At 48.8% G+C, this 24,294-nt stretch overlaps 2 protein-coding genes and 1 long non-coding RNA gene across 8 annotated transcripts; 2 read left to right on the forward strand and 1 right to left on the reverse strand.

The window, feature by feature from the left end:
* AVPR2 (arginine vasopressin receptor 2) lies at positions 1-6,310 on the reverse strand. Of its 2 annotated transcripts, none has more exons than XM_081177175.1 (3): positions 6,059-6,310; positions 2,138-2,993; positions 1-676 (listed from the first exon to the last, which is right to left on the reverse strand). In XM_081177175.1, the coding sequence occupies exons 1-3, from the start codon at positions 6,068-6,070 to the stop codon at positions 474-476; spliced, it is 1,071 nt and encodes a 356-aa protein (XP_081033301.1). In that variant the 5' UTR covers positions 6,071-6,310; the 3' UTR covers positions 1-473. The 2 variants fall into 2 exon arrangements, with proteins under 2 accessions (XP_081033301.1, XP_081033302.1); XM_081177176.1 differs by having other exon boundaries at positions 6,043-6,310.
* Positions 6,311-17,734: 11,424 nt separating this feature from the next.
* LOC308577192 lies at positions 17,735-19,391 on the forward strand. Of its 5 annotated transcripts, none has more exons than XR_014003506.1 (3): positions 17,735-18,131; positions 18,225-18,282; positions 19,060-19,391. It is a non-coding gene; the product is annotated as an uncharacterized lncRNA (long non-coding RNA). The 5 variants fall into 5 exon arrangements; XR_014003507.1 differs by having other exon boundaries at positions 19,069-19,391; XR_014003509.1 differs by lacking the exon at positions 19,060-19,391 and adding an exon at positions 18,705-18,977 and having other exon boundaries at positions 18,225-18,299.
* Positions 19,392-20,266: 875 nt separating this feature from the next.
* On the forward strand, positions 20,267-23,975 carry LOC308577190 (EKC/KEOPS complex subunit LAGE3-like). The gene is made up of 3 exons (XM_081177230.1): positions 20,267-20,439; positions 21,515-21,643; positions 23,593-23,975. Exons 1-3 carry the CDS (start codon positions 20,378-20,380, stop codon positions 23,702-23,704), a joined length of 303 nt encoding a protein of 100 aa, XP_081033356.1. The 5' UTR covers positions 20,267-20,377; the 3' UTR covers positions 23,705-23,975.
* The last annotated feature ends 319 nt before the right edge of the window (positions 23,976-24,294 follow it).

A 24,294-nucleotide genomic window follows, 5' to 3' on the forward strand; every position in this document is an offset into this window, starting at 1 on the left:
TTGCGCCTGCCCCTTCTAAGCATGAAAAAGAGCAAATCCTACAAAAGATTAGGATGTTTCACTTCAAAAGGCTGCAGTGTTTAATAAGGTGGTTTGGTCTAGCCCAGCCTCCCCCAACCTGGTGCCTTCCAGATGTTTTAGGCTGCAACTCCTACCTGCCCATCCAGCACAGCTGGGGTTGTAGCCTAAAACATCTGGATGACACCAGGGTTGGGAAAGGCATTGCTTTACAGGTTCCAGAGGGCACTGAAAACAATGGTCTTCCGGCTGTCCTAAGTGCCCCTGTGTCCTTCTCTGTTAAGCTGGGCATCCTTCCACCCTATTGAGCTGGCTGGTGAGAGAGTGGCGCTCCTCTTTGGGGGTTTCTTTTGCATCCACCTTTCTGGCCAAGCCCCAGTGCCTTTGAAGCCACCGTTCAGCAGAAGGAACATATTCCTTGCTAGGTGCACCCTTGGTGTTAGTGGCGGTCTGGCTCAGGAAAGGGCATCCCGTCCCAGGGAGAAGCTGGCAGTGAAGGTGGAGTCCTCATGCAGGGAACCAATCTGCTGACGGGCCAGTCTGGGACAAAAGATTTGTCGCAGCTCACCCGAAATACTGCTGCTAAAGGTGGCGTAGACCCAGGGGTTGGTGCAGCTGTTGAGACTGGCGAGGAGCATCAGGAGGGTGAAAGCTGGACCTGGAGAGGAGAAAAGGAGCAAGGGTCAGCCTGGGAATTGCAAGAGCTTAGCCATGGGACGTGCTCTGGAAGACAAAAAATAAAGGCAAGGGCACCTCTGAGAATAGATAGAGTGCAGTTCTCCCAACACTGGGTAACCACAGCCTGCTCACATGTTTTGGGGCTTCCAGGGGAGGCGATGTCGTTCCCAAAGAGACCTCATATATCCCTAGCTGAAAACCATTGTTCTCCTATAAGGAAGAAATGTGATCCTGTGTGGGATTATCTCCACCCATCTCTCCACTGGCAGGAAGTAAAATCTTTAAGAGAAGACGCCTTGGGGGCTGAGACAACCCCCTCCAGTTCTATTCCCTGCCGGCTCCACTGCAGGTTGCATTGCACTTGCCCCATTGTTTTGCTGGTGGCTTGAACTGGCTTGTGAACCATCTAGCTATTTCTTCTCAAAATGAAAAGCAGTATATAAATTCCTTTTAATCCTTCTCCCCCTCCTTATCCTTGCTTGTCCCGCACTTCCAATGGAGGGCGCAGTAGGACTGTCTGTATTAGGCATAGAATGGAAGTAATATGAGTCCATATGCTGTGCTTAAATTTCATTCACAGATAATGGAATTCAATACAGTGCATGCAAAGTGCCCACCCTGCCACCCACCTTTTGCCATGTCAGTGAGATAAGAGAATAGGAGGCAGCAGGTAGTTTCTAGACCACAAATGGGATCCAGCTGGCCAGGTTGAAACTCTGGAACTTGTTTCAGGCCCCAGCCGCACGCTGACAGTCATCTCAGCCCCCTACCGTTTTTCCGATCATTTCCCAAAGCTGGAGGAAAGTGCAGGGGGGGGGGGAGGCATTGAAGTCCCTCCCTGCCATGCTGTGGTCTGGATTGGCAGGGTGTGTAGCTGTGTGTGTGCTTATTTCTTTTAAAGAGTAAACAATGCTTTTATATATGTGAAACATAGCCTGTAGTTTGTATCCACAGTTGTAAACAGAAGGAAGTAAAGAAGTGGCAGACCTTTTTAAAAAAGCAAGAGAAATAGTGTCCTAGCTGTAACCTTGAACTTTTTCATGTGCCCTTGTTCTGCTGCTCAGCATACAATAAGGAGGAAGGAGGAAGGTGCTTTTGAGGGCTCTTCCACACTTACCATTTGCTTTCTAGGCACAGCTGCGCACTTTCCTGCTCCTGGTCCAACTGCTTTCTTTTTTTGCCCTGGCATTTCCCCCAGGAAAACACACTCTTTAATGCTGAATTGAAAGAAACAGCAATTCAGGTTTGGGGTGGATTGCAGTTTGTTCCAATACAATGGTAAAGAGGGGTTTTTTGTGGAGGAGGGGAAGCACTTGGATACCTGAAAAGCCCAGATCTGTGCCCAGAAATGCAGGGCAAATGTGTGTGTGGATTGAAATGCTGCGGTGGATGCCAGTTTTGTAGTCTGGAACCTGACACCCTATGCTGCTGCACGACTCACCGTCTAGCGGGGCCTGAGGATCCCACACAGACCACAGCTGGACTAGGAAAAAGGGGGCCCAGCAGAACACGTAGATAAGCACAATGGCTAGGGTCATCTTTGCAGTCTTGGACACAGCCCCGGAAATGGGGGAGGGCCCCTGCCGGCTGTCCCGGCCCCGCAATGCTCCTTCTGGCCCCAGGCGCAGGCTGCGGTGGACCTCACGGAAAATCATGGCCTGGCAGGTAGCAATGAAGAAAGTGGGGAAGACGAAGACCATCAGAGTCACCCACGTGACGTAAGCCCGAACTCCCCAGGGCTCTGCAAAGTGAGCCCAGCACTCGTGGGCTCCGCTGGGCAGCTTGGTTTTGGAGAAGATGAAGAGCTGTGGGAGGCTGAGGAGGAAGGATGCGGTCCATGCCGCCACCACCAGGCGATGCCAGCTGGCTGGGCCCTTCCGGAAAGCCAGCATGGGCCGGCAGATGGCTCGGTGGCGGTCATAAGTCATGGCCACAATGACGTAGGAAGAGGCAAACATGCCAACCACCTGCAAGTACTTGATGGCGCGGCACAAGACATCCGGGCCCTGGAAGCGGTCGGTGATGTCCCAGATGAGCTGCGGCAGCACCTGGAAGAGCGCCACGGTCAGGTCGGCCAGGCAGAGGTGGCAGATGAAGCGGTGCATGGGGCTGGCCCGGTGAGTGCGGCGGAAGAGGGCTCCCAGCACCAGCCCATTGCTCAGAGTGGCTAGCAGGAAGATGGAGGCCAAGATGGCGATTTCCACTTGGGCTAGAGCGTCGTCCCGGTCGTCAGATAGAGGGAGGGAGGTGTTGGAGGTGGGGACAGGCAGCGTGGAAGAGGCGTTGAGCATTTGCTTCTGCAGAAGGTAAGAGGGCGAATGGGAGGGGAGAACACCCAAACAACGTTATGGTATACACCCATTAATCCAACTCAGCACTTCAAAGGCAAACACAGGGATGAAACACAGACGCGTGATTAAATGATGCACTGCTGCAACTCAAGGGTACACAGGGATGGAATCCAGGGCAGGCTATTAGTCTAGTTTATTGCAATATAAGGTTCTTTAGAGACAGCACTTACTTCGCCAACATAGTGCCCTCTAGAAGTTTTGGACTACAAGTCCCATCATCCTTTGCCAAGATGATGGGTGTTGTGGTGCATGCAGAATCTGAATTCATCAGCTCAGAAGCATAAACAGAGAGCAAGTATAACAATCCCTAAATAGGAAAGGGCAAATCTGCCAACTTCAGGTTCCCTCTACTTTTCATTTTCTCAGTTTTAGCAGTCTGCTACATTTCCACATCAATGTGTGATTTTTTTAAAGGTCCTTGTGAAAATTCATTGGCATTTTAATGTGAATTTCTCTTAAGATATAGAGTCTTGTATGCAACTTAGCCTAGTATACACATTTCAGCAAAGCAATTTCCCCTAATGCAACAGATTTCTGCATGTTATTTTAATATCTGCACTTGTATGCACACTTTGCCCTAGCATGCACATTTTTGTACCCAGAACATGGCCAGAGAATAGCACTGCAAAATTTGAGGAAGTGTGAATTTTGAAGGGTGGCTGTGTTTTGGTTCAGAAAATGTGAAGTAGGCAAGTCCACCTTAAATGGGAACTGAATCAAATGCCTCCCCCATTGCTACCCCAAAATCAGTGCTGCCCCATAGCAGCTGAGCTAGCCTGTCTCCATGCCTGCCTGGGCCCTCAGCCCAGTCTCCCATATCGGCTCTCCTGCAGGCCAGGGACAGAATGTTTGGACACTCATAGTGGTCCAGCAACCATTCTCTTCTTTCACTTCAGGCTTCCGACACCAACTGCCTTGACCTCCTCAACTGGGAATGGCATGCTTTTCATATCTGACAGATTGAAAAAAACAATAAAAACCCAGCTCAGGTGTTTTACTGAAAGTTTGTATTGTAACGGCTGCCATGTTTTGTTTGCATGGGTTGTTTGCTAACAATCAGGGATGGTTGACTGATGTTTCCTCAGCGGGAGCTAATGGCTGGGGATGTTTCCTGAATGCGCAATTGATCAGCAGGGTGGGAACGGAGCCCAATGCACTCTCTCTCTCTCTCTGTGTTTGACTATGACCAGAGAAAATCAGAACTGGCCCTGACTGGAATTCAACTGTTGCTCTTGGGAAATCTGACACAGGATTAGCCTGCTGTTTAACACTGTGTGAACACTAAGAGTCTGAAGTGCATGGGGCTTGTTCTCCACCCTAGAATTCCTCTGTTCACATCACTTTGCGATACTGGCACGCTACCCCAAGAGTGCAAAGGGAAGCTCCATGCCTGATCTCCATACACAGCACAGGGGGGGGGGGTTACAGAGAGTGAACTTTACAAGGAGTGGGGGTCTTGACTGCCTCCCCTCCTCAATGTCTCCACGCCCCATTGTGGGGCATTTGTTTACCTGTGTGTGCACTATTTTTTATCAATATTTGGGATGAACATTTTCTGAGATACAAAACTTCCACAAAAGTAGAATTTTTAAAAAGTGTGTGGCCCTAAGCCCTACCATTTGCCCATTGGTAAAGCATAAAGGGACAAAAATCTGCATTTTTAAATAATACGTCCCCCCAGCTCAGCATTTTGGCACAAATGTCTCCTAATTTTTCCATGCGATTTTGCCTAAGAAACACATTTTTTTGCAAACCAACTGCATTTTATATGTAATTTTAACTAATAAATGTTTTTTGGTGAGCACATTATACTAAAATATGCATGGCTGTAGACATTACTTGGCTGCAGAACTGCACTGCAAAATTCATAGAAGCCTGCATTTCAAAGGACGGTTGTGTTTTGGAACACACAAACTTTAGCTTTGGAAGGTTTAACTTTGAAAGATAACATAAATTGAATTCCCCCTGCCCGTTACAAGCCACCTTCGAGGCCGCTGGGCCAGGGGTGCCAACTTGAATAAAATGGGGAGGGGCTAAGTAAGCCCTGTCTTGCATAATTGATCACTTGATGTGGTTCACACACAACTGCTGAATGGCAATACCCATCAAATATTTTATTGGCCCCTAAGAGTTGGATCCTATGCACTGGGCAATGTGAACAGGTGGTTTTCCCTGGCAAGTGTTCATAATTTCCTAGGGAAATGGCAGCAGCGTATGAATGGACACGGCTAAGTTGGAGACAGCAAGTGATGGCATTTCTCCCCCAGCCCTTCACCTTGCAGATACATAGATCAACTGCTTCCTTCAAGTCTGATGGTACCCCCATGTCAAAGAGGATACCATGTAGCTGCTGCCTTGCAAGGAGTCATTGTCATTGGACATTGTCAGCCCATCCAGCCCAGTCCTGCCTATCCAACTGGTAGCTCTCCAAGGTCACAGGCAGCGCAGATATCCATCAACCAGAGAAGTCAAGGATTGAGCCTGGGAGACTCTGCATGCAACACAATTGCATTATCCCCCTCTTTTCCCCACAAGCAACCGGCTCCTCCACAACTTTCCCCAGATGTAGTTATAATTCATTTGCACTTGGGGGTGGAGAGTTCACCAAACACCTAATTCTACAGATGCTGATGAAGAGATCCTGCTCCCAAGGCAGTCAGCATCAGGCCAGCCAGACATGTGACAAAGTCCTGGTTTATCATGCCCCACAAGTCAGGTCTCGCCATTGCCTGCTATACTGTTAACTTGCCTCACAGTAAGGTTGTTTCTGTAGCAGAGTAAAAGTGGTTTGAGGTTTTCTCTACAATCAAGCAATATAGAAATTTTATGAAATTAATAATGAATAAATAAAAGCAGAGGACGGGGTGTGAAGAGGTAGGGGCATTGCAGGAGTGCCCAGTGGAATAAAATGAGGGTGCGTGGGGCAGACAGTGGGGCTGGACTCTCACCGAGAACAAGAATGCAAGAGCAAACTTGGGCCACCTTGGTGCGTTACCTGTTCAAGCAGTTACCTGGTCATCCATGGTCAGAGCATCAGCTGGCAAGTAGCTTCAGAGGTGAAACCTCACCATGTTTGCTGCCCACAGCTTGTTTGTAGAACCCACCAGGGAAAGAGAAGCTGTGGTCCATTCAAAGAGATGCTGGATACATCCCTCTGAGAGCCATCTCCTGAAGCCCTCCGAGCTCTCTCTCCTGAATCTTGGCAGTGAGGATGCTGCAGTGCTCCTCTCAGGGAGAAAGTTGGTGAGAAAGTCCGTGCCTGAGTGTTGGGTAGCTAGGAGGGAGGGAGGGAGGGAGGGGCAGAGGAAGGGAGGGGGCCAGTGAAGGGGAGAGGGCCAGTTGAGCTGCCCTTTTCCCACCCCCTGGGCAACACAGCTGACAGAACTTGACCCAGTGCCAAACACACTGACTCTGCAATGGGTGGATTCTCTCTAGAGGGAAGGAGACCCTACAGGAAACAGGAGGAGCAGCAGGAGAAGAAGTGCTGGTGGATGATGACGCCACCAAATGTGTGAACGGTTGGATCACAACATGGACCTCAGTGCCAACTTCACCCCAATTCTGTGCTTGGAAACCTCAACATCCAGAAGGGTTTGACTTTTGTGTGAATGTATTGGGCCTCCTAGGACCAAAGCATTCTACCTCCAAGCCCCTCATGCTCTAACCAGTAAGACTCCACTTTCCCTCCAGGGGAGGCCTGTGCATCTTATGACCCACACATTGTGTAGGCCTGAACGAAGGCCATCACCTTCTTTTCTGGCAAGCCTTGGTGTGTGCATGCTTTGGCTTTTAGCGGCTCCATGACAGACAGGAAATCAGAGGGGCCGGGGTAAAGCCACACCTGCTGAATGCTCTGCCTGCTCCATGCAGCTATTAAAGGCAAAGGAGTCCAGAGTAGGAACCGAATGCTAACTTGGATAGAAGCAAGAAGCCCTGGATTACCAATCCCACGTGTGCACATGTGCTGCTCCCCAAGCTTTACTTTAAAGGAATGAAGTTCCTTCCTTTCTTTTCCACATCAGTTGGCACCTTATCGGACAAGGGGTTATGGGGCAGAGAGATTGTATCACCACTCCAGGCCTGAAAATCTCACTTTGGGTAACATGGGAGAGAAATATGAATGCCCACCTCCCTACCCTACTTCCCATCCTCCTCTCCAGGCCCAGGGATTCCAGTTGCACCTTCTAAGCCACAGCTTGGTTCATAGTGTTATTTATGTGTATGGCGGTGGGGGGGGGGAGGGGAGCTCCCTAAACCCAAGAAATAAATAAATGACAGAATCTAGATAATATCTGGCATACTGTGTACCCTCCAACATTCCTCAGGTGAAAATAGGGACATTTCTTCCACCACTACACCAACGGGACATCACACGTAAGTCCTCCAACATTCTGAGAAAACCCCTTAACCCCAATTGTATTTTATTTTATTCTTTGGTAGATTTACAAAAAGAAAAACACACACCATTAAATACATTTCAGAAAGGAGCAAGATTATATGCAGGTGCACAAAGCATTTTCAGGGGGCCCTCCCTTCTGCCTGCCCCTCAGAGCCAGCGTGTCGTGTGAGGCTGGGCTCAGGGGTGGCAGCCTCTCCTCTTCCTCCTCGCCTGCTCTCCCACGGGACAAGAGGAAGTAGTAGTAGAAGAAGAAGAGTTTGGATTTGATATCCCGCTTTATCACTATCCAAAGGAGTCTAAAAGTGGCTAACAATCTCTTTTCCCTTCCTCCCCAACAACAAACACTCTGTGAGGTGAGTGGGGCTGAGAGGCTTCAGAGAAGTGTGACTGACCCAAGGTCACCCAGCAGCTGCATGTGGAGGAGTGGAGACGCGAACCCAGTTCACCAGATTACGAGTCCACTGCTCTTAACCACTACACCACACTGGCTCTGGCACTATACCACTGGTACAGATAAGCCCTTTGTCTCCTGAGGTTGCCACCTTGGCCTTTTGGACTACAACTCCCAAGACATCTGGAGAGCCCCAAGTTGAAGACTGTCCTAAGTCAAGAATGGAGAACCAGCTGCTGTTGGACTACAGGACCCAATCCATTGCCCCATGACCATTGGCCATGCTGGCATGGACTGATGGTAGTTGGGGTCCAGCAACATCCAGAGGGTCCCCTGCTCTAAGCACCTCCTGAAATTCTGCCCTTCCCTTGCTCCCCACCCCCAGCATTCCCCCAACCCTCTTCTCAGTCCTATCCCTTTTATGGCCTTGTTGAGAGCCGGGAGGGGCAGGGTTGAGAGGAGTGGGCAGCCGGCCAGGGTCCTGTGTGTATGTTCCCACTTTATCTGCAGAACATAATTTATGCAACTCAGGGTAGGTCCTGGCCAACTGGCAGAGGAGAAGCAATTCAGAAAATTGGACAGCACACTAGCCTCCCGGTCCTCAGCCCTTGACCCTTGATGTACCAGAGTCCTCCTGCCCTGATCTGCTTCATTCTAGAGGCCTGAAACAAGCTCCTTCGCCTCCCCAACCTCCCCCTCCTTAGAAGTACTAGGGGGCTTCCAGATGTTCTGTTTTCATTTGTCCAAAGCTGGCATGGGAGTGATGCCATGCCTGCTGTTCACCGGGCATCCTATCTGCTTTGTTTGGATTCAGGGCCCCTGTGTGCTTATGATTCTACTCCCAAGAAGTGAGGTGACCTCTCCTGCCTCAGTTAGTCATGCTTGATGCAGTTCATACGTCTATGTTTGTGTTATGTTTTTGCTTTTATTGTATTGCCCTGCTTTTGGGAGCCCATGGCCACCTTTACAAATGGGCACCACACACTCATGTTGCAACTGAGCCCACACACAGCCTGACTGGCTACCATACAAATGCTTTTTTTCAGCAGAAGGAGGGGCAGGGGCGCCAGGTGCCCTTACAGGTGCCATATTGGCAGTCCTTGATATTTGTTGTATATATATGGTGCATTTGGGCTGTATGGAGTGTAAGGGGAGGGGCCGTACGTCTGGTGGGGGGAGATGTCATGCTCCTTCTGAGGCAATTCATCCACCTTTGGTCCCACTCTGCATTCAGCTCTCACCTGTGGCTCCTGGAAGCTCCACATCCTGGGAAACAGCTTTGACTGGCTGGTAAATCCAGGTGAGGGTAGCCAATGGGTCTCAAACCCTTGGTGAGGAGACAGGCTCCGGCAGAATGAGTGGACAAGACCACTAGTGGGTTCAATGGTCAAGAAGGCAGTTTCTGTACGTGCTGTAAAGGGAAGTGAGGGGTAGATGGGGTTCGTCCACCAGGGAAGGGAGCCTTGTGGGATATCTCCGGGGGAAGAAAAGGCTCAGGACAAACCCGACACATATCTGGAGTGGAGTCCCTAAGATGGCTGGATGGCGCTTTGTACGCCTCCTTCTGGCAACTCCTTCAGCCACGCTGGTGCCAAATGTTTTGCTCTGCTTTCCTTTGGACCACATCAGCCAGGCCAAGAGGGGGTCTTGTTGTCTGGGCAGCCCAGGACCACCAGACACACGGCTCAGGCTTGTGCCCTGGAAATATCATTTCAGTGCTGCTGATGCAGTGTTTTGGCTTCACCCGCAGAGGTGCACTCCATTGTCTATTGAGACAGATGGATGCCAGCATCAAACACACACACACACACACACACACACACAGAGAGAGAGAGAGAGAGAGAGAGAGAGAGAGAGCTTAAGTTCCTTCCAATGAGCCCGGCCTTGGCTGGGGAGGGCGGGGTATAAATAAAAATTATTATTATTATTATTAATGATGTAATGGGCATCACAGAGCAACTAATAAAGCAGAATTCATGTGTGGAAGGTCCAGTATAAATCCACCATCATTGCTATCATTCGTCAGTGATATGTGGCAGAATAAAAAGGTAAAGGTAAAGGACCCCTGACAGTTAAGTCCAGTCGCAGACGACTCTGGGGTTGCGGCGCTCATCTCGCTTTACAGGCTGAGGCAGATGGTGTTTGTCCGCAGACAGTTTTTCCGGGTCATGTTGCCAGCATGTGGTGCAACGGAACACCGAAACCAGAGCAGCGCACGGAAACGCCGTTTACCTTCCCACTGGAGCGACACCTATTTATCTACTTGCACTTTTTTTTTGGCGTGCTTTCGAACTGCTAGGTTGGCAGGAGCTGGGACCAAGCAATGGAAGCTCACCCCATCGCAGGGATTCAAACAGCCGACCTTCTGATCAGCAAGCCCAAGAAGCTCAGTGGTTTAGACTACAGCACCACCCGTGTCCCCATGTGGCAGAATACACCTGCAGAAAAACAAAACAACCCCCCCAGCAGTCTGGAAGTGCCCGAAAAGACAGTTCTGGTATTAAGTGGTATATAAATATATGAAATAGATAAATAAATGCTGGTTAATGAGGACTCGCTGCCTCAGTCCCCCAATACTCATTTTCCTCCTGAATTGTGAGGTAGGGCTTTTTGGGGAGAGCTGGAAGGCAAAAGGAAGGCTGAACAGTCCTCTCTCCTGCTCAGAAGTTCTCCCTTGGAGTTGCACCACCATTGGCAATAGGACATAGCGTGACAAATGCAGGGTGAGGAGGAAACCAGCAAGTGCCGTGTTGCTCTGCCTTTAGTTGCAATGCGGAAACTCAAGCAGTAGATTTCCAAAATGTTAAGGAGGCTTTTAAAGTTTGAGAGCCCTGTAGGAGATCTGTATATTTCAGGCTGCCCTCTCCCAGGGACCCTGGCTGCTGGCTGTCTCCGGCTTCACTGAACACATGGAATCCCCATTAAAACAATTTCCTCATCTTTCACCTGCTTAATCTCTCATTCACCGCACTCAGTAGATACAGATCACCCTGAGGCGTTATCCATTTTCTCACAGCGTACTCCTGGGACAGCCTTGAAGGTTCCTAGCAAGGCGCAGCCTCCTGTAGCATGGCTCAGTCCTCAATTTAAGTTTAAATAAAAAACCAAAAATAGACAGATACACAGAGAAGAGCTAGCAGCGGTCTCAGTTATGAAAACTAAAGGGAACCTCCAGGTGCAGGCGCAGTATACCTTGGAACAGGGTTGGTTCAAAGTCTTAGGGGGTCCTCAGCAAAGGTTTTGCTCTATGTCAGTGGGTCCTGCCACAGACAGCGGGAGGCAGCACCTTTGCAATCCATGATGTGCAGCTTAAAGCAGTCTGCATTTAAATTTCCCACCACGTCCCTGGCATGCGTTAGTAGACCAAGGGTTGCCTGCTACTGCAAAAGAGGAATGTCCTCTGTAAAGCAGGGCACATGGCCACAGTAGCCCAAGGACCAGAATGGTTTATTTCAAGGTTTGGCAACTGGTGGCAACAAGATGTCTTGGGTCTACTCTCATTCACACACACACACACACACACACACACACACACACACACACACAGTGCCTCCAGACTGCCAGTATTTTGGTGAAGGGATTCAAGCACATCCCTGAGAACTTTAGGTTTGAACCCTTAAATTGGATTAAAGGCTCTGTCGATCTAGCATAAGAAATCTACTTTTTCCAAAACAAACAAACACCCACAGATAGGCTTTTCACAGTTTAGATTGAAAGGAACATGAAAATGCATTGAAAAGTGTTGAGTGAGCAAACGACTAACAGAAAGAGATGTAAACACCCTCAAGCAAATCAGGATAAATGCAGAACAAATATTCATTGTCATATAATCAGCCAACATCCTGAGTGTTGTTCTTTGCCTGCTTCATTCTCAAGCTTGTAACCAGTGAGACGCTTGTCTGGGAGCCTCACCCTGCAATAGCCCACTCCCTGGAGCGCTTGCCCAGCCGGCAGCTCATCATGCCTGCCTCCTGCTGATTCCTTACTGAACTTTGCAGCCTGCTTTGGTGGGGACACTTTGCCAAAGTCCCCCTAAGAAATGGAGCCAGCCTTGTTCCAAAGAATACCTGGAGGATCCATTCAGTCTTCATGTCCAGTGCCATTAATAGACTCTCTTCTCCATGAATCTGTCTCTTTAAAAAAAGCAGGTGGGGGTTATCACCACACCTGGGCACTTATTGGCTGGACGGACTAACACTCAGCATCTCCTCATTCTTCCAACCCCAACTTTCCTTTTCCATTCACTGTTCACTGTGGAAGATGGTGCAGCAATAAAACTGTTAGCACATTTGCAAAGCTAAGCACTGTCTGGTATGGTTTCAGATTGGATGGGGGAGCGTGTGTTAAGATCCCTGCATTGCAGGGGGTTGGGTCACCTCAGGCATAGCTGTCAACTTTTCCCTTTTCTTGTGAGGAATGCTATTCGGAATAAGGGAATTCCCCTCTAAAAAAGGGAAACGTTGACAGCTATGCCCTCAGGGTCCCTTCCAACTCGACAGTTCCAGGGTTCTATGATTCTAAGTGGTGCCCCTGGAAAACTGCACTTGGCTGGAGCAGCACAATGGTCCAAGCAAGGACTGCAAATGGTTTGGTTCCCTGGGGGGCCAGTAAACAGGGAGCGATAATCATTCCCTGATGCCGATGATAGGAGGAGGCGTGAAATTTCCTGGCATAAAGCTATTATCTCACCGCAAAAGTTTCTGAACTTCAGAAAGATTGGAGGAAAGCTCTAGAGTAGCAACAAACAGTTGCAGCTATGGGAAAGTCCTATGTCTGTGCCTTGCGGGTGGCCACTGTCAGAAATTGTGTAGGATCATAAAATGTTAGGGTTGGGAGGGACCTTAGAGGTCGTTTAGTCAACCCTTCTGCTTAATGCTGGATCTGCAATGCCTGCAACGCAGGATGCAACTACAGCATCCCTGGCAGCTTCCCCCAAAGAATCCTGGGAGCTGCAGTTTCTTAAGGGTGCTGAGAGTTGTTAGGAGCTCCCCATACTTGTCACAGAGCTACAATTCCCAGAGTTTCCTGGGAAGAGAGGTTGACTGTTAAACCACTCTGGGCATTGTAACCCTGTGAAGGAAATAGGGGTCTACTAACTATTCTCAGCACCCTTAACAAACTACAGCTCCCAGGTTTCTTTGAGGGAAGCCATGACTGCTTAAAGTAATGCAATAATGCTTTAAATGTATAGTGCCGATGTAGGGCTACTGTAAGTCTGTAATTTCTTGGACATATCTAGAATACCGCAGTGAGCAGCAGAAATCAGTTAAATGTTCAGGGGAAATCTGGATGTATGGGAAACTAAAGAAAGCTCGACAACTTTTCTGTCTGGATTTTCACTGTTTGAAATATGGCAACCCTATGGCCTAAATGGTCTGAGCAGACTCAGCAGTTTCTAGTAAGGCGAGGCAAGGGGACCACTACTCTACATCTTTTGTTGTTGTTTAGTCGTTTAGTCGATCTTACGCCATAATAAATTGGTGAATCCTTAGGACGCCACTTCACAAGGCTCTTTACTCACTTCCAGGCAAGCTGTTTATTGAGCACACATCCTGATTTGTTTGTAAAAAAAAAAATATGTGGGGAATTTCTATGACAACCACTGTTTATCACACATTCATTCTGATTTCTTTGTGCAGCAGTTATAAAACATCACATCAAACGTTATTATCCCACACTTTCCAGGACATTTGCCTGTTATGTTCCTTGCTGCAAAAGGTGGGCTAGGCAGGCTGCAGAGGAACAGGAAGGACAGGGCAGGGCAGCTCCCCAGGAACCATCCTGATCCGCTGCTGCCTCCCTCCTTCTCAGGGGCCAGCACTGCTGAGGCCAAAATGGCAGTGTTGGTGTGAGGTGCATGGTGGCAGCGGAGCTACCTCAGCCTGTCCTTGCTGTTCATCTGTGGCTTCCCTGGGCTGCTTGCCTGCTGCTCCACCATCCCATTGTACTGTGCGTGGCCATCTATTGGTGGCAATGTGAACTGCAGGGTGACAACAGTTTTACATTTCTATGTATACAGCAGGCATGTCAAACAGGTTGATCGCAGGTTGATCACTCCCCCCTCCCCCAGTCAAAAAAGCTCTTGGCAATGACAATGGGTAGATCACTGCCATTTGTTTTAATACTGGGAGTAGATCACGCTTGCTTGGGAGTTGGACATGCCTGGTATACAGGAATAGAGAGTGGTCTGCACCAGTAACAGGAAAGACATAAGAGCCAAGACCAAGAAGAAGCATTTTTAATTTATTCAGATAGATAGATAGCTTTAACAGTTTCTTAGGATTTTCTTAAAGCGATAGGCCATTTTGGGGCCCTTGGGGCCCCTCCCACAAGGAGAACCTCCAAAAAGGCACACTGTGGAGGAGAGTTTCCTGGCTCCCACTCAAAGAAGAATTCAAACTCAGGCTGCAATGTCTACCAAAATCTTTAATGCTCAGATCAGTGTGATACAGGGGCAAAATGCCATTAAAAGGCACTGCAGGTGCTACACACAGCCAAGCAAGAAAAACCTTGATCCAGGAATGATACATACCCTGGCTTAGGAGTTAACACCTCTTAAGCCCGCCCACCCACTCCCAAATATTTGAGGAGGCCGCCCCCCCCAAAAGTCCAGGGGAATTCCCATTTAATTGTGTGTCATGTCATGTGACTATGTAGGACAGGGCTTACTGCCCCCCCGCCCCCATATTTAATTCAAGTTGGCACCCCAGCAACCCTGTTATTAGGGAGTGGGGCCGGTACTAATTTCTCACCCATGCGCAGTGATCCCATGTTGAAAACAATCTCATTTGTATCCACTGTATTAATGCGCCAAGGGACTATTTTATGTGTCCTTATGACTGACAAGTGGTGGAAGGAGCGAGCCAGAGTCTAGTGAGTGAGACTGTCCCTGGTAACAATACTGGTTTTAGCCCTCTCACTGGTCAGAACTGAAGTTGTTATTTACAACTTTAAAAAGAGATACAACAAATGTTCCCTTGTGATCTCCATAGTTGGCAATTTTAATAAAACAGGGAGAGTACATTGTGGACAGATGATGGACTTTGAGAAAGCCCCCAAAAGAGAGCTTAGCAAAATTTAAACTGAAAACTCATAAAAATACCAAGAAGAAGATTTTAAAGAGAATAAAGAAAGGCAGATACACCTGATGACTAGAAAAACCAAGGGAAAACTAAGACAAAGGAAGAAACGGGAGGGACAAAAACCATTTATTTCCCTTTCGACCAACAAGTCTTTGGATGTAAAAAGGAACCAGGGAGAGGGTAGGTGGATATGAAGTCTACTTCAAGCAGAGTGAAGAATAATTGCAGAAAATAAAAGGCTTTTCTATAATTTCTATACCGCCCCATACCCGAAGGTCTAAGGGCAGTTCACATAAAATATCAACTACACCAAATCAAAACAAAAAGAACGACCCAAGAAGGGGTTCCCAGAGCAGAGACAGCAGGAGTCAGGCTATCCCCGTCCAGAGAGGGGCGTAGCCGGGCCAGCAGCCGAAGCTGATGGAAGGCACTGGGGGTCACTGAGCGCCTCCCCTTGTCTCTCGACAGGTGCAGGGCGACCAAGGCCCTTTCCGTGCCAAAAGCAGGCCTAAACCCTGATGGAAATGGATCCAGAAAACCAGCTTCTTCCAAGAGCACCTGGATCTGGTCTGCAACCACTCGCTCCAGAACCTCGCTCCAGAAGTTGGAAAAACCAAGACGGGTAAGATTTTAAGACAGGTAAGACTTAGAAGTGAGAAGGGTAGGGGGATCTAGGGGGATCCAGGGGGAAAGAAAGCTGTGCATGTGCTAAAGGGCAAAGCAGAGGCGCAGAAGACAACATAGTTCCGTTTAATTTCATGTTAGCTCAGGTTGCCTTGTTGACAAAAATGCTTTGCAGCCATTTTGTGATAGCTTCTTGGGGACTATAGATAAGCTCCTTCGCTAACGGGAAGAACTTCCTTTCATTTATAATGTGGCTTCCCAGGAGTAGAATAACAAACCCTCTTGAGCAGCTGCTTAAAAGTGGTGGCATTTGGCATCTGAAGCCAAATGAATTGTACTTACTGGGCAACTGCAGAAGAGGGTCTCCAGAATACTGAGTTTTTGTTCCTTCAGATGTGTATAAATCCAGAAGGTTCCAAACATGCCAGCATTTTGGATCCTCGCCAGTAATTCTGTTCCTAAGTGTATTTAGAATACCCATTTTAAAAGCTGATGCATCAAACTGCTTCCTTTGTAACAGTTGCCTTGCTGATTTCAGTGTGAAAAAGCAAATAAGGCATTTTGAGGGTGAATCTACTGATGGCAATGGCAGAGGCGGCCTGGTAGAGGCCTTGGAGTGAGTAGAGGTTTTCACCATTTTGCCAGCCATTTCTAAGCAAAAAAAGTCCAGCAAACATTTAAGCACAAACATATTCACAATTAGGAAGGATGAGCCGTAACCATTTTTTCCTGTACATAAAGGGCAGAAAATGTTGTCTGCTAATGGTAAATGACTGAGAAAATATTTGAAATCTTATGAATCCCGACTCTCTGGCCATTTTCACTCATACATAAGGGGGTGGCTGATTGTTCCACTAATGACCAGAGCGGGGCCACACATAATAACCCACATTTGTGAAATATTTTAGAATAGAGGTCTGTACCCTTCAATCCTGTAGATAAAAGAGGCATGTAGCTCCCAATTTTCTTGGCCTGGGGTACATGTATGATTGTTGAATGCAGGGAACATGATCCATAAATGCTGAGACTTTATTCAAAATTTAATTTGACCCAAATGATATTACTGGCTTTTTGGTGAAAACTTGCATGATAGGGTTGCGTATTTTTCGCCCTATAGGACGCACTTTCCCCCCTCCAAAAATGAAGGGGAAATGTGTGTGTGTCCTATGGGGTGAATGCAGGCTTCAGGAAGCTCTGCGCAACCCTTGGGAGACCGGCGCTCCCGAGGGCTGCGCAGGGCTGCCTGCAGTTCCGGGCTTCGCGCAGCTCTGCGCAGCCCTCGGGAGCCCGGCGCGAAGTCGCGCTGGTCTCCCAAGGGTTGCGCAGAGCTGCTTGCATTCTGAAGCCTGGGGCGCGCTGAAGAGCGCGCCCAGGTTTTGTGCAGCTCTCCGCAAGCCTGGGGAGACCAGCACGACTTCCTGCTGGGCTCCCTAGGCTTGCGGATAGCAGGCTGTTCTGGGGGCTGGGGTCGGGGGAAGCTCGAGGGAATTTTTTTTCTTTATTCCCCCCCCCAAAAAAAACTAGGTGCGTCCTATGGGGCGAAAAATACGGTACTAAAATCTGGATCCTCGCCAGTTCTTCTGTTCCTAAGGTAACATATTTAAAAACCAGGTGTAGCAAACTGCTTCCTTTGCCTGTAACCTCTCACTTGGTTACCTTCAACTGCAATCGTAGCTTCTATTAAAAAAACCTTTTGAATTCTCAGAGGTAGCGATAGCCAACAAGTAATCTCTAAATGCTCCATCGTAATTATAGCAGCAATGCAGTTGTGGCTCTTCTGGCTGAAGGTCAACTAGGTGAGTATCTTGTGCTTGGCTGAGGGGGAAATCTCTGTTGTGTTCTGCCTGCAACTCTTTGTACAAAGATTCTTTCAGGTCGCAGTGAGGGGACCATTCAAGCACCCTGAGCCTGTTGGAGAAAAGGTAGGCTCTAAATGGAATCATACATCAAATATGCAAACTAAATCTTCCAAAGAGCTTGTATTGAGCAATGTTGGTTATTCAATCCCTTTTTCAGAAGAGCTGCAAACTTGAAAGCCAAATGCGGTCGTTCTCCGTACTTTTACCTGGAGGGGCTTCTCGTGTCGGGACACCACTGCAGGGGAGGCCCTTTCCTGTGCCATCACCACACAATAAGGTACATCTTTGGGTGGGGCGGTCATCCTTGTTTCGTTCCAGCTCTTTTCCAGAGCTACCTGTGCCAGAAGCAGATCTGCTCCATTGACAAGTAAGAGGCAGTTTCAGAGCTCTTGATCCATCAAGTGAACATCTGCAGTGAAGGATTGAGAGACACCTGCGTCTTGACTGCGCTGCTTTAGGTAACCGGCTGTTTTTGCTCCTGTGTCTGGAGGGGAGGGCTGCTGAAGACCCTAGTCTCTTCCAGGTGCATCTCAGGGACGCAAGAAATAGAATTTTGCAAGCCTTCAGGAAACTTAACGGCAAGTGAACTTCACATTCCACAATTCAGTGATCTTTTTCAGCACAATCCTTTTGTGCTGGCTTCTCCATTTCCCCCCGCTTGATCTCTTCACAGTTCTGTCCAAAAGCCCACCACACTCAGGTGAAGCCAGCTCTTCCTGCAGAAGTCAGGTCAGTAAGAACAGCTGGGTTCCAAAAACATTTCTCTGGAATTGGCAGGAAAAGGCCAGGGACAAACTAATGAGTCCAGATAGCTTTTCACAGACAGGCAGAAGGAACTTCCAGGCCCATGAATTCACACTTCAGAGGGACAGACAAAAAGGTGAGCATAAAGGCAGAGTTTGAAGACTGGAACCAGTCTCTCTGTTCTGCCCTGCAAATTAATGGCAGTCAACATGGCACTCTGTGACGTAAACACATCTAGTTAAATATCCCTTGCTAATGGCAAGGGATAAAACCTCGATTGTGTTCTGTCTGCAACTTCATAATTCTTAAGGGTTTTCTTTTTTCCTGAGAGAACATTCTGTATTCAGAGTGTTCTCTCAGGTTTTGCTTTTCACCTTGTTGCATTGGCCAAAAAAAAGCAAAAGACGCTGGTGGTTGGCGCTCCTGGTTTCCAGGACGGGGTTCAAGCCCCTGCGGTGTCCCTGCTTACTTCCAATGCAACCTCTCTCTCTCTCTCTCTTTCTCTCTCTCTCTTTCTCTCTCTCTCTCTCCCCCTTAAGAACTAAGTGAAGCGCAAAGTGCTCCTCTGATGCATCACTGGTGCGTGTCTAAGACAAGGTGGATTACATGGATGCTTCCCATCCTAGCACTCCTTATCATAGGGAGCAAACTGACTTCAAATTTACAGATTGTTCCCTATTGAAGGAGATTTACATGAAGATGATGTACAGATGGTACACAACACCAGTGCAGTGAGGGAAAATGTACAAAACTAGTTCAAATATACGTTGGAAGTGTAAGGAAAAGGAGGGGACATTTTATCATATGTGGTGGGATTGTAAGGTAATTAAATTTTTTTGGGAAATGATATACAATGAATTGAAGATAATGTTCCATTTAACATTTATTAAAAAGCCTGAAGCATTTTTATTAGGGATTGTAGGGAATGATCTGCCAAAAAAGCTGAAAAACATCTTCATGTATGCGACAACGGCTGCGAGAGTTCTGGTAGCACAAGGATGGAAGACTGAAGAAACCCCAGCTAAAGAATCATGGCAAGAAAAATTGATGGACTATGCAGAACTGGCAAAACTGACATATGAGCTACGGGGCAAGGATAACTGTGACTTTAAAGATAATGGGAACCCTTTACAAAGTATTTGAAGACACAACAAAGCGAACTGGACTCCTTGGCTGGTTTTGAATAAACATTCACAAATCTTTTATTGATAATAATCAGCTAAATAGTTTGAGGATTTATACAACTGTGTAACATGCAGAAAACAGCATTTTTAGAGAAATCAAAGACTGGAACTGAGGGAAGTCGGGGTGGAGGTGAGTGGGTTCTGTGGGGGGAGGGAGGGAAAGGGAGGAAAAATGGGGGGGAATAAGGATGATATATTTCTGGATAATATGTTTTGTTTTAATTTTGAATAAAGAGTTGTTTTTTAAAAAAAGACTACAGTTCCCAGAATCCTCTGGGGAAGCCATGTGTTTGAAATGTATAGGCCTAAATCAGCAACAACTTAATTACCATTGTGTGACCCCCTTCTCCTGCTGTGCACTGGAAGACTCTCCCCTTGCCCAGCTCAGCCAGAGGAGGGAGCCTTCCACAAGGTGGCAGAAGGGGTGGGCAGAGCGCTGCCTCTTGCTTTTTCGCCGCCTGAAGCGGGTGCTTTGCCCGGTCTCCTCAGTGGGCCGGCTCTGGTTATGTGGACCAGAAAGCCCGCGACTTACCTGGGTCTTGCATTCTGGGAATCGCACCTAAAGCCAAAATCGCGTGTAGTCAAAACACATTGGGTGCAATGGTGTGCCAGATTGCCAAAGTCTTTTCCCCGCAATCCTTTCAACCCCATTCTTTTAATTTTAAAAAACCACACACTAAAACCACCGCTGAGCGTAGAAAGCTGAAAGCGTGCAAGTTAAATGCACTTAAATCGCGGGATTGCTGTACTTGATACCAAAAGGGATTGGCCGATTGGCAAGCTATGCTTCCGAGTTTTGCTTTTGTGTTGCTTTTGCTCTTCTGCGGGAAAACCAACAGAATAGATTAAAAACAAAAGCAAACCCCAACCCTCCACACATTGCGTCTCTTGCCCTCTAACATTCATAAGCGCCTGTTTCTCGCCGCCGCCTCCTCTCCGACGCCGCTGCAGCTAAGGCGGGTGGATTCCGAAGGATCCCCCCACGTGGGCCGGCCGCTCCCTGGGATCCGCCCCCGGGGGGAGGAGGGGGAGGCGGCGGCGGCGGCGATGGAAGGAGCGGCGGCGGCGGCGGCCGGAGGGAGCGCTGTGTCCCGGCCAGGCCTCGCCTTGTATCCGGCGGAAAAGAAGCAGCATTGCGCCCGCGGAGGAGGGGGCGGGCTGGGCTCTCGGACGCCTGGGTCCCTTGGAGGCAGGCATCGCGGTCCCCCCCCCTTCCCTGTTTCCAAGAGGGGTGGGAATCCCTGCTCGGGGCCTCCTTTCGGGGGGGGGGGGAGGGCAGCGCCGGGATCGCGGGCGAGAGCGAGGGGGGGGGGTCAGGCCCCGGCTGCCCCGGACTCGCTTCTGCGTCCAGGCGCCTCTGGCAAGCGCCTTTCCGGAAAGAGGCAGGAGGGGCAAAGGCGCTGGAAATGGGTTTCCCCGCTTGCAGATCGAAACGGGATTTAAATTAAAAAGTGCGATTAGGATCCGGCAGGTTGAGCCCTCTTGCTGGGAGGGGGGGGGCGGGGGCCGGAGTCCCTGGTCACTTGCCCGGGTGTTGCTGAAGGGACTCTAAGCGCAGACCCACCACATGCATTTGAATGAATGGCGCGTGTGCTAAGTTGCATTTCCAGAGCTGCTGGGAAATCAAGGTGGTGGGTTGCTAGGGTTTCACCCGCAAAGTATTAGGGGCACTTTGTAGCTTTGTGAGGGGTAAGCTGCAGGGCCCAGGATTCTTTGGGGAGAGAAATGGGGATAAGTTGCCCTTTAATGCAAATAGGGCAGAATGGTGACTGAGTGGGGTGAAGGGAAAGAGGTAGGAAGGCCTTGAATGAAATCCACATGCCCTGGGCCCCCTCCTGTTCTAGTTATAACACATCTCCCCCTGTTTCCCTGATGCAAACCCCCCTCTAAAGATAGTAAGCGAAAGAGATCGGCACAAAATTGCCCCCCCCTACCCTCCACCCTGCAATTTGAACATTGGTCTTGAGTTTTCTCCCATCCACAGTCATGGAGAAGCAGAGATTCCAATCCGTATCAGAGCTCCGCAGTAAAAAACCAGGGACTAGAAGCTCTCCCAGAAATATTAAACACAGAATACAATGTGACCTTGAATAGAGAGTCTCTTGTTGGAAAGGTAGGCTGTGTGGGCCTGTGGGGGGATTTTCTTGTACGTTTTATGCTCCTTATCACTACCCCCAACATCAGTGAGTTGAGGATCCCTTTCCCATCGTCATCATTGGCCCAGATTGCGCTGGGCTCCCTGGCCCCTGACCCCGAGCCCCGCAAAGAAGGGATCAGCAAGGAACTGGATGTGACGGAGGACATCTTGCATGTGTGAGTATTGGCCAGGCGCCCCCTTCTACAAGAGGCAAGGTGTGGCGGCAGTCGGGGCAGATGGTGGGCTCTGAGTCCTGGGTGCAGCCTGCAGGAAGGTCTCCTAAACAAGCTGCAGGAGGATGAGAGACAAGGCGGCGCCGTAATGGATGGCATGTTGGACTTGAACCAGGGTTTAAACAACAACAACTGTTTTATTATTTGTACCCCGCCCATCTGACCAGGTTGCCCCAGCCACTCTGGGCAGCTTCCAATAGATATAAAAACATAAAACATTTAAAACTTCCCTATACAGGGCTGATTTTAGATATCTTCTAGAAGTTGTTTACAGTGGTGCCCTGCGAGATGAATGCCTCGCAAGACGAAAAACCCGCTAGAAGAAAGGGTTTTCCGTTTTTCGATGCGCTTTGCAAGACGAATTTCCCTATGGGCTTGCTTCGCAAGACGAACACGTCTTGCAAGTCTTGCGATTTGTTTCGCTCCCCCCCTTTTTCTAAGCCGCTAAACCGCTAATAGCCTTTTAGCTGCTAAGCCGCTAAGCCTTTAATAGCTGCTAAACCGCTAATAGCGCTAATCCACTAAGCCGCTAATAGGGTTGCTTTGCAAGACGAAAAAACCGCTAGATGAAGAGACTCGCGGAACGGATTATTTTCGTCTTGCGAGGCACCACTGTATTATCTTCTTGACATCTGATGGGAGGACGTTCCACAGGGTGGGTGCCACCACCAAGGAGGCCCTCTGCCGGGATCTCTGTAACCTCATTTCTCACAGGAGGGAACTGCCAGGAGGCCCTTGGAGCTGAACCCTTTCGAATGAGTCTGTTTCTTGGCCTGGCCTACCCTGCAGGGCTGTTTTGAGCATAACTTGGAGGAAGAGTGGGGTGCAAGTAAAATAAAGAGGTGTGCTGAGCAAGACCTGCGTTTGGATCCTTGTGCTTCTGCCCACAGGACAACTTCCTGGCGACGTAGGAATCTGCCTACCATCCATTTAGCACAGGACCATCTGCAGTTTTTCAGGTGGCCAGACAGACGTAGCTCCCAGACCTACCAGGGATTGACCATCTGCATGCAAAGTGGCTGCTCTCCCACTGAGCTGGGGCCCTTCTGCACTCCGACCTTCTGTTGTCTCCCCTTGCTGACTTAGCTGCCAAAATCACTCATCTCTCACACCACTCCCATAACATGATGCTCCTCCCTGCCTGCTCCCGGATGCATCACAAACGCCTTGCTCTTTCCTTCAGAGCCCTCTGTGGCCAATGCTCTCCCATCCTTAGTCTTGTATCCCGAGACATCTCTGCCTGTGATCTTCGCTCCTCAACCTCTAGACGTCTCCTGTTCCCCAAAACAACTCTGCCTTTTCCTCCCTGGGGCCCCATATGCCTGGTACTTCTCAGAACCCCTGGGCATCCTCCTCACTTATTTCCTTCAAGCCCTCCCTCCCATCACCTTTCCCATGAAGCCCTTGGAGCAGGGACACTGCAGCAGCCAGGCCCCTAACTAAAGCTCAGCACTTGTCAGTCAATTCATCGCCTCCTTCGCCTGCCCCCACGTCCCTCTCCTTCCCCGTTTTAGCCAAATTTTAAACTGTAAGCCTGTCAGGGCAGAGATCTATCGCCTTGTATTTTCTGCAAAGTGCTATACAAGCTGATGATACTATATAGAGGAGGAGGATAATAAGAATAATTCCTCCCTCTCTGTTGAGTACTTTGCATTCAGGTGGTGGTATGATAAGAATAAATTAATTAAGTGGAACAGTATATTCCCTGGCATCCAAATGTATTGGATCAGGTGCCCAGTGTCTGCCAAGAGTAAAAGGGAAGCTCAAGGACTGGAATAGAATGAGGATATTGGCAGAAGGAGTGGCATGTTCATTGGACTCTTAAGTGTAGTGCAAGTGTTGAAGTTTTATGTTTCAGTCTACACAAAATACATTTTTTTATTTTTTTGCAGTCGATGGAGAGCAGATGAAGCCCGGATTCTGCGTGTGTCCATCAGCTCCTTCCTGGAGCATCTCTCCTTGGTGGTGGAAACGATGGACCTCTTTGGGCCTCCTGTGGCTTGATAGATGGTTGCAACAGGAAGCTTCCCCATAGTCTTGGCTGGACTCTGGACTTGCCCATGGGCTACTGATGTCAGAGGAGGCGCTGAACATGCCATCCTTAGAGCCAAGATGTTGCTTTGTGTTCTGGAGCCAGCGGAGAACTCTTTGGTCTTGGATACTCTTGGACATTGATAGATTTTGGGTGCTGAGAAGCAGGCAAGCCTGGGACTGCCTTGATATAAGACAAAGTACATAGAATCTGGAGCTTTAATAAATTGTCCAGTGTGCTTTACTTTATAGTCTGTATGTGTTAACTGATTATATATATTTGAGCCGGCTCACCATATTGATTAATCAATTACACAAACCCCAGCAAAATCTTAATCAGAGTGTTTCTCCAGGTGTTGCTGGACTCCAATTCTCTCCAGCCCCATCCAGCATGGCCGAGGGTCAGGGCTAATGGGAGTTGTAGTCGTTGCAGCACCGGGAGAGACACGGGTTCCCCATCCCCATTGCTGCATCTCGCTGTCTCTCTTGCCACTGGGGAGAAAGCAGCTAATAGCTGGCAGTGAGGAAAGGAGGGGGCCAAGTGGCAGAGGAGCCAAAACGGA

Source organism: Podarcis bocagei (genome assembly GCF_964188305.1).
Source record: "Podarcis bocagei genome assembly, chromosome: 17".
NCBI classification, from domain to species: Eukaryota; Metazoa; Chordata; class Lepidosauria; order Squamata; family Lacertidae; genus Podarcis; species Podarcis bocagei.